At 35.2% G+C, this 10,534-nt stretch overlaps 1 protein-coding gene across 1 annotated transcript in view; it reads right to left on the reverse strand.

Annotated features, from left to right (window-relative positions):
• Positions 1-10,534, reverse strand: part of MSH3 (mutS homolog 3) — a 207,466-nt gene that overhangs the window by 110,225 nt on the left and 86,707 nt on the right. The window contains exons 14-15 of the mRNA XM_008566613.1: positions 2,908-3,095; positions 1,801-1,969 (exon numbers count right to left, since the gene is read on the reverse strand). Coding sequence (XP_008564835.1) covers positions 1,801-1,969; positions 2,908-3,095 — 357 coding nt within the window. The remainder of the gene's footprint in view (positions 1-1,800; positions 1,970-2,907; positions 3,096-10,534) is intronic.

Raw genomic sequence — 10,534 nt, forward strand, 5'->3', positions numbered from 1 at the left:
AAAAAAAAAAAAAAAAAAAAAAAAAAGAACTGGGCTTCTGATTTGCGGTAACTTACCTAGCTACTCCAAACTTTGGTTTTCTTTCCAGGAAAACTGGAATAACCCTTTTCTGTATTGTTACAGCAATTAACTAAGATAATATATGTAAAGCACTTAGCAGCATTTGGGACTTTAACAAGTACTTGATAAATAGTAACTATATTTCTATTCTTGTTATTATATGAGTAACATATGCATAGTGCTTTATGATTAAAAAGCACTTTCGTGTATTTCAGATGAGGAAGTCCAATGTGAGGGAGTAAACCACTGGAGCTAAAGTCCAACCCATGTATTTTAATTTAATTGGTCTCCACAATAGTCTCACAATAGAGATGACTCTTCCATGGTCAGATAGCATATAAGTGGTTGAACTGGCACTTACACCTAGCTTTCCCCACTGTAATACCAGATCGCCACTTTTCCACTACATATCCTCTATAAATACTATTAAATCAGATTAAGTACACCTGATTTTCAACAAATAGCCAGAAGAGTGGCCCTTAGGTCACTTTTCACTTTGCAAGGTCACAATTGCATAGTTAAGACAAGAGATACGATTAAATATTGGCTGTTTGCCTGCTCAGAAGATAAATATAAGTATAAATATTGTCAAACCATTTTTCTGTTACATAGGGCGCTACGTGGAATGCACTGTAAAATGACTGCCTGAGTATAACACCTTAACAATTTTAGTCCAGAAGACAAGCTGACTAACGCAAGGGTTAAATCCATTAAATGGCACAGATTAATAAACATTTTAATAAAAATTATCATTTACTGTTGTTTCTTATTTCAAATTAACTACAAAATTTACAATTTTTTTGGTAAAATACACAAAGCAATGTAAGTACTAAAAAAACTGATTTAAAATTAAGCTTGTCTCCACCAGAAAAATATCTTTTTAAAATCCTGAATAAAATGTTCATCCTATAGAAACTTGTAAGCTTCTTAATTTGCTATTTCAGTAAAGTAGAATGTCTCAAATTCCATCAGTTGGAATCTTCCTATTTTATTAAACATACGATATAACATTCCTCAAGACTCAGAATAGTAAAAAAAGGTACAACCACATTTAAAGAGCATACTTCTTTTTCCAGTTCTCACTCTAAACAGCATATAATCTCATGGTAGGCTTGTTTAAAATGTAGGGTTTTACTCTAGAGTTGCTTTTTAACTTTTTGGGTTTTTTTAGAAGCTATACTCCTAACTTCAGGAGAAAGCCCTAGCATTCCAGTTCTCACTCTAAACAGCATATAATCTCATGGTAGGCTTGTTTAAAATGTAGGGTTTTACTCTAGAGTAGCCTTTTAACTTTTTGGGTTTTTTTAGAAGCTATACTCCTAACTTCAGGAGAAAGCCCTAGCATTTAATGACTGTGTGATCCAATCAACACAGGTAGTCTACCTGGTATCATTTCATCATCTTTAAGCCGGGGATCAAAGACTAACTTCTCTTTCCTGGATTTAGAATAAATGAATTCTATACATTGCTACATACCAATAATCCAGGGTTTTCTATAACATAATTTCAACAGATAACATTAAAATACATGTAACATTCATTAAGTTGCATGACTTTGCTTAAAGACTAGTAAAACACTATCATTAAAATAATTCCTAGCAAAACAATTTATATTTCCAAGGAACAAAACAAATTTGAAAAAATGATACTTATATCCTATCCTCAGATTTTTATATACATTTAAAGTAGCATTTCTAGTTGAGGAAAACTAATGCAAAATAAAAGTATGTCTGACATTACCTCCTGTCCTGATACTGTCACATATTGTGCAGAAGGATTTTTTAGTATTTTTTGTATTTCTTGCAAATGTGTTTGGATCTTGTCAGTAACTTCTTGAATTTCGCCCTTCCTCCTTTTTATTAAAGGGAAGTCAGAAAGGTCTTTGAATAATTCAGTTTTATCCCCAATTCTAAAAAATAAAAAATGCAAATACATATATTGAAGCATTTTAATTAAACCAGCTATCAATTATTTTTCATAGTGCATGAAAGACCAAAGGCCTGCAAGTCAGAAAAATGTGGTTCTAATTCCAGCTCTGCCACTAAATATTTAAGGATTTAACTTAACTTCTCTGAGGACTGACAAAATTACCCTAATATCATTTTCTTTTTTTTTTTTTGTCTTTTTTCGTGTCCGGCAACAGATCGCAACCCTCAGTGTCGCACCCGTACCGGACCGGGACCGGCAACGGGATCGCAACCCTCGGCGTCGCGCCCGCACCTCGCTCAGCCAGTGAGCGGGAACCGGTCTGTATGTGGGATCCGAACCCTCGGTGGGAGCGCCGCCGCACTCCCAAGCGGCGCACTGTAGCAGTGTGCCACCAGGCCGGCCCACCCTAATATCATTTTCATTTTGTAAGTTCATGATTCCCATGGTGAAACCAAGGGATAAAATCAAATATTTGTTGTTTGCCTATTCAGAAAATAAAGACAAATGTAAATGTCAAATCTTTTTTTACATAGAGCTCTTTCTGGAATACATTATGAGATGACTACCTTTTAAAAGAATAATTTTGCCTTTATAGATTCGAAATATAAGGGAGACCATCCTTAGATATCTAGGAAATGAGTACAAGGTGCCACCAGAGAATAACCTGCTGCTACTTGCCTTTGCCTGAGCTTCACCTTTTCATCACCTGATACCTGGGGAAGTACTACATCTGTCCTAGATGGTGAACTGCCTAAATCTCAGACAGCAAAGCAGTACTTCCATCTGTATTGTAAAACTTTTAGTATCCAATCATGTTTCTAATTACATATGCACTCATGCAACTTCTACCATTATTCTGGCAAATGCCCTGGATTATGTTCAATGCTGGAAAGGAAGAAGTGAGGGTCTAGTACTTACTTGGCAGCTTGTTCATTGAGTATCTTTAAGTAATGCTCCACTGGACTAAGGAGTTCAGGAATTTCTAAAATAAATGTCCGGAGCAAGTCTGACTGAACGTGGGAATTAACAGCAGGTAATAATGCTTGAAATTCTGATTTCAGGTGATACAGAGTTTTGACAATCAAGAAGAATTCTTGGGTAGAACACTGAAAATAGAAATTTATTTTTTTACCTAAATAGCATAAGATACATGAAAATGAACTTTAATTAGTGATCTTTTCAAAGTTAGAATCAGAATAAAGGAAAATTTTATTCTATGAACTAGTTAGTTGAAATAAAGTATCACTGATACTTTCTAAATGAAGTTAAACACTACAATATTTTAAAGCTATAAAGAAAATAATTTGAGCCAGGGATAAGAAAGCCAATACTTGTTCAGTATTTTTTCATTTTATAATACATTGACAATATAGCAAGAATACAGTGAACAATGTAAAAAATGTGAAGGACAATTCTGGGGGAAATATCTACAAGATATATGAAAGATAAAGAGCAAAATTCTCTCAAATATAACAGGCTCTTACAGATCGCCCTGAAAAAGATGAACAGAAATAATCCAAAGAATAATTGGCTACACAAACTGAATATGCAGCTCAAATAAAGAGAATGCTCAGTAATGATTAACTTTATACATAATTAAAGACAACCAAATTAAAACAAGATAGCATTTTTCACATATAAGAATGCCAAAAAATGCATATACTCTGTGACTAAGCAATTCCAGTTTAAAGAATTCATCTGAAAATGTACTTTAAGCAGTGAAAAAATATGTGTGTATCTGAATATTTACAGATGCACTGTCTGTAGTAATATTAAAAAGATGAATAAGAAACAAATATCCATCAATTAAGATCTCACTAGGAAAAACTCCTAAAATGTAATATTATAATACAATTTTAAAAATTAAGACATCTGTATATATTGATATGAAAACTGTAATACCAAAGTATATTAAATATGTATAGTATGTTTACATCATATACTGTATATTTATATATATTTACACAGTAACATTTTGTGATTCTTTAAATGATATCCATTATTATAACTTTATAAATAAAAATGTCTGGAAGGGTACACATGTAACTTCTTAGATTACCTCTGGGAAGTAAGGTAAGGAAGTAAGGTATGAAGGAGCAGAGGGAGACTTTTTACTCTTTATTTTATACCCTTGTATACCACTTTAATTTTTACATCTTTTCTGGTAAAGAGGGTGGGTCGAACATATGCATATAATTTCTCTCCATCTTGAAACTACAGTCAAGAGATTGTTTTAAAAGGTGTGAAACCACAAGAATAATTAGGAGAGAAGACAACAGCAACATCTTAGAAGTTATAAAGTAAAGAGATAAGAAGTAAGTGACTTAGAAGATACCTGAATCTTAAGATATCCTTAAGGAAAACTGAAAAACAACTTGATTTATATCAAGAAAGCTAAGAGACTCAGGAACTGGTACACAAATTATCTTTGGAAATAAGAGCTGGAGGGAGGGCAATGGGGAAGGATTGGTTGAAAGTGATTCAAGAAGCAATTTAATCCCTCAGTCTCCTATTCCTTTCCATGTCACTGAGCAACCACCACTCCACCTTCCCTTCCCTCACAAGAAGACCAATTTTATCCTCTGGAGAAGGTAAAACAGAGGTTATCTGGGTCAGCATCATAGCCAGTCAAGGAGGAAGGTACCACCAAAAGCAGGGGATTAAAGAAATGGTTGCAAACTGAATGCTGAGATTTCCAATTGTCCCCCTCCAGCTCTCAGAACACTATTAGCCAATAAGGGAGTGGAAAAAATCCCTGAAGTATCTCACAAGGCCAAGAGGAAAATTCTAAAGATACCACAGAAGGAATTCTCCTGATAAATGGCCCAGCTAAGTTCACTTTACAGTTCACCTCATTTTTTTTTTTTGTTTAGTAAGCCACATTAAACTACGTAGGCCTTCCTCTCAGTATTCTAGTCACAGAAGGAATTCTCCTGATAAATGGCCCAGCTAAGTTCACTTTACAGTTCACCTCATTTTTTTTTTTTTGTTTAGTAAGCCACATTAAACTACGTAGGCCTTCCTCTCAGTATTCTAGTTCCCCCTTGAAAAATGATCAGATACCTTAGAAAAACTTCTAAAATGAAATGCAAAGACCAAAATAAACAATCAATAAATAAAATTTGGAAGGAACAGAGCCTACATCAGAAGAAAACTTCTTTTAAAAAAAATCAGTGAAAAAGAAGATATTACAACCATGAAATAAGAGCAGGATGCTATACTTTAAAAAAAATTCAGAGAACAACAGGAAAACAACAAAAATTCTAGGAAATTAAAATATGATAGTAGAAATGAAAAATTCACAAAACAGGTAGAAGATAATGATGATGAAATCTCCAAAAAGGTAAAGCAAAAGTGTAAAGAGATGGAAAATAGTATAAAGTACAGAAGAAAGTTAGACAACCAGTCCACAAGATCCAATCAATTCAAACAATAGAGCTGTAGAGAGAAAGAAATCAGGAAAATTTCCCAGAACTTCAGAATTTTAAGTTGTCAGATTGAAAGGTTTCAGTACAATTGATGAAAACAGAACCAAATCAAAGCAAATCATGAAATTTTAGAAACAATGAGAATAAATATCTTCCAATTTCCAGAGGGGATGGGGCAGAATGAAGGAAAAGACAGGAGAAAAAAGGGGAAAAAAAGGAAGTCACACATAAAGACTCAGGAATCAAACAACAGAAACTAGAAGATAATGGAGTAAGGAAAAATTCTAAAGAAAAATAATTTATAACCTAGATTTTATACCCAAACTACCAATCTAATGTGAGAGTAGGAAAAAAGGGCATTTCTAGACAACAATGTTTCAAAACTTCCAACACACTTTCTCAGGAAGCTTGCAGAATACCAAAACTACACCAAAATGAAGGAATAAAATAAGAGGAAGACACGAAATACAGAAAACAGAAGATTCAACTGAAAGGAAATAAAGAGATTCAAAGATGGTAGCTATACAACAGATACAAAGGGCAACTGTCTGGATTGAATCAGGTCAGAAGCCTCTAGAAGACAGTTGAGAAAAACAGAATTCACAGAATATTTGGTGAAAATAAATATCTTGAGATGAGAAGATGATTTAGGGTTAAATTAATGATAAAGCACATAATAAATAGTACATTTAAAATTGATTAATGCTAAGAATGCATTCAAAGAGACAATTATTAACCACAGGGGATGAGTAAATTATGCAGAAAAATAAGAAGTTAGGTCCAACTGAGCAAAAGTTGAGTTCTAAGTTTTATCATGAAGCAACTCTTCTCCAGAAAGGTCACTGTATGCTAGCCCCCCCACCCCCACCCCTTTCATCCTCAGTACAGGAAGCTGGATAGCTTGTATAATTTGGAGCATGGAAGCTTTTGAGCCACTTGTCAATTAATGTTGTATTGTAATAAAAGTGAAGAACTAAAAATAAACATTTTCAATATAATTTTGAACAACAATCTCTCGTAATTACTGTAATTTGAGAAGCAAGAAAGGGATTAATTTTCCAAGCTCAGATACAATGTAAAGTTAAATCAGCAAAAGCAAAGAGTGAAAACCAGAAGTGCTTTGTAACCAAGCCCTAAGTGCCAGAATCAGGTTGTTCTCACGTTTCTTAAGAAAAAGAACTCAAAGAGGCTGTAATGAAAGCTGAGGATACGGTTCCTAAAGTGGCTGCTTCTAGAGTCACTTGTGTTCAGCCCTATTTCCAGCAGCAAACTTCGTGGGAGAGCTTTAGAACAGACACACAAAGGTGGAGGCAGAGCATCAAAGGACTGAAAGGACCCCAGCCTAAGTATCACAGTGAAAATGTGGCTTTGGGCTTATTCTGGCCTGGCTGAGAAACTATTCTCGCCCACAACATTCTGGAAACACTATCTTCTCAACATTTACTAAGTGCAATTATCCTTCAAATGTATTCACGAATCTTAGAAGTAATTTATCACTTTCCTACAAAATAGTTCTTAAGCAAAGTCAGTAGTATGGTCCCTGTGTCTAGCTATTTTCTAAGGGTTGAAATTGCAGTTTTACTATCAACAGAAATGTTTATTTTATTCCAAGGTCAGCCCACTTGGGATCCTCCACCATTATCATCATTATAACACCTATTTGTGCATAATCCATGGCTCCTTCTACACAGCCATATGGCCTACACCTATCACTTCCCCAACATCTAAACACTGTGTTCCTTGCCAGTTTATGAATTTTACATAATTGGCACAATGTCTACCCAGTGTATCACTATTTGGTGCATACAATAGAAGCTTCCTTAGGATAGTTTAATGATAAAGAACAGGCATGTGTTTGATGGTGTGTTTCAAGAACAAGCTAACTAATCTATAAAACATTGGTTTAAAGCGTTTAGCCTTCCTAAAGTTGGTTTGTTACCAAATCATTTCTACTCTTCACTTTGCAAACCAATCTTTAAGCACATTCTCACATAAACATGAAAACAGTAACAAGAATTAGTTTCTGAGTGAGTCATAAGTTCCTTTACTAAAATACACTTTAGGATTTTCTTTCTTTTTTTTTTTTTAAATCAATATACAATGTAGAGCCCAGCAGCCACTGAGGTGAGCCGAGACCAGATCCTTGCAGCACCGGGTCCAGTCTAAGGACTAGAGGAAAGCACAGACAGCCCAGCATCTGCCAAGGTGAGCAGAGACCTTTGCAGCACTGCAGCCCAGTCCAAGGCCCCAGGCGGAAGGGAAATGCACACAACCCAGCAGGCGCCAAGGTGAGCTGAGACCTGCACAGCACCAGGGGCTCGGACTACAACCACAGAAAGCTAGAACAGGAGACAAGATGGTATAATATAGATACCACCACACCTTCTGTCCCCACAAGGACAGTTCACCACCACAGTAGCAGCCAGGGCCACTCTACAGGCAACCTGCCACTCACTAGACTACACTGATATAAGAAGAGTCACCAGTACAGCCTGCAAATAGAAGAGGAAGTCTTTATCCTCATAGCCAACCCCAGAGTAACAGAAGAAGCAAGTCCTCTACCAGATGACCAAACATCAATGAAAAAACACTAGAACTACAAACAAACAAGAGGATATGACAGCACCAAAGGAATACAGTAATACTCAAGGAATACAGTAAGACCCCACAGAACAGGGAATACTTGAAATGTCTGAAAAAGAATTCCGAGAAATGATCTTACGAAAGCTTGAAGAAATAAAAGAAGACTCAATCAGAGAACACAAGGAAACAAGGAAAAAGATCCAGAATATGAAGAAGGAAATTTACAAAGAAATTAATACCTTAAAAAAGGATGTAGCAGAACTCCTAGAAATGAAAGATTCGCTTATTGAAATAAAAAACACAACAGAGAGCTTAAGCAGTGGGCTAGAGCAAGCAGAAGAAAGAATTTCAGATCTCAAAGACGGCCTTTTCGAAATAACCCAAGCAGACAAAAAAAGGAAAAAAGAACTTAAAATAATGAGGAAAATCTAAGAGAGATAGCAGACAACCTCAAGCGCTCTAACATCCAAATTGTGGGTATTCCAGAAGGGGAGGAGAAAGGAAAAGGTATTGAAAACCTATTTAAGGAAATAACAGAAAACTTCCCAGGGGTAGGGAGAGATGCAGACCTTCAGATCCAGGAAGCTCAAAGATCCCCAAACAGATTCAATCCAAAATGATCCTCTCCAAGACAATATTATAGTCAAATTTGCAAAACCCAAAGACAAAGAGAGAATACTAAAAGCAACAAGAGAAAAGCATCAAGTTACCTATAAAGGAACCCCTATCAGACTAACAGCAGACTTCTCAACTGAAACCCTACAGGCCAGGAGAAAGTGGACTATTCAAAACACTAAAAGAAAAAAATTGCCAGCCAAGAATTCTTTACCCAGCAAGGCTCTCCTCCAGAAATGAGGGAGAAATAGTATATTTCCCAAATAAACAAAAATTGTGGGAGTTTATCACCATATGACCAGCCCTGCAAGAAATTCTCAAGGGAGTCCTTCATCTGGACTCTGAATAATGAATGTCACTACCACGGATACATAAGAAATAGCAAAACCTGCTGTTAAAACAAAAAATGCCAGTGAGAAAGAGCAAGAAGCTAACTCATGCCACCTCAAATATCCAACTAACATTGAAGAAGAGAAATAAAATGGGAAGTAAGTATCAAAGGTATTTAAAAGGTCTAAACAAAAAGCAATTCAATGACAGGAATTAAACAATATGTCGATAACCACCCTAAATATGAATGGATTAAATTCCCTATTCAAAAGGCATAGATTGACTGATTGGATTAAAGAGCTAGACCCAAGTATATGCTGTCTTCAAGAGACCCACCTCACGTATACAGACACACACAGACTAAAAGTGAAGGGATGGAAAAAGATATACCATGCAAATGGAAACCAAAAACAAGCAGGAGTAGTTATTCTTATATTGGATAAAACAGACTTTAAACCAAAGGACATAAAAAGAGACAAAGAAGGCCACTATATAATGATAAAAAGATCTGTCCAACTAGAAGACATAACAATCATAAATATATATGCACCCAATACTGGAGCACCCAGATATATAAAGCAAACACTCAGACCTAAAGAAAAAAATAGGCCCTAATATGTTAATAGTGGGTGACCTGAATACCCTCTCTTAGTTTGGGACAAGTCTTCCAGGCAACAAATCAACAAAGAGACACAGGATTTAAACTACACATTAGACCAACTGGACCTGAGAGATATACACAGAACATTTCACCCAACAACTAAAGAATATACTTTCTTCTCATCAGCTCATGGAACATTCTCCAGGATAGACCACATATTAGGTCACAAATCTAACCTCAGCAAATTTTTAAAAATTGAAATCATTCCAAGTATCTTTTCAGACCACAATGGACTAAGATTGGAAATTAATAATAAGCAAAACTCTGGAAACTATACAAATACACGGAAACTAAATAATAGGCTCCTGAACAACCTATGGGCCCAAGAAGAAATTAAACAGGAAATCAAAAAATTCCTAGAAAATAATGAAAATAAAGATGCATCATACTAAAACCTGTGGGATACTGCAAAAGCAGTACTAAGAGGCAGATTTATTGTAATAAATGCTTACATCAAAAGAATAGAAAGACTTCAAATAAGTGACCTAACATTACACCCAAAGAACTTGAAAAACAACAACAATCCAAACCTAAAGGTAGTAGATGGAAAGAATTAAGATCAGAGCAGAACTAAATGAAATAGAGACCCAAAAAACAATAGAAAAGATCAACAAAACAAAAAGTTGGTTTTTCAAGAAGATAAATAAAATAGACAAACCATTAGCTAGGTTAACAAAAAAAAGAAGAGAGAAGACCCAAATAACAAAAATCAGAAATGAAAAGGGAGACATTACAACCAGTACCACAGAAATACAAAGAATCATTAGAGACTATTATAAACAGCTGTATGTCAACAAATATGAAACTCTGGAAGATATGGATAAGTTTCTAGACACATACAAACTACCAAGACTGAACCAAGAAGAAAGAGAAAACCTGAACAGACCAATAACAAGCAAGGAGATTGAAGTGGTAATTAGCAATCTTC

The sequence above is a fragment of the Galeopterus variegatus genome, unplaced genomic scaffold (assembly GCF_000696425.1).
Source record: "Galeopterus variegatus unplaced genomic scaffold, G_variegatus-3.0.2 Scaffold254, whole genome shotgun sequence".
NCBI classification, from domain to species: domain Eukaryota; kingdom Metazoa; phylum Chordata; class Mammalia; order Dermoptera; family Cynocephalidae; genus Galeopterus; species Galeopterus variegatus.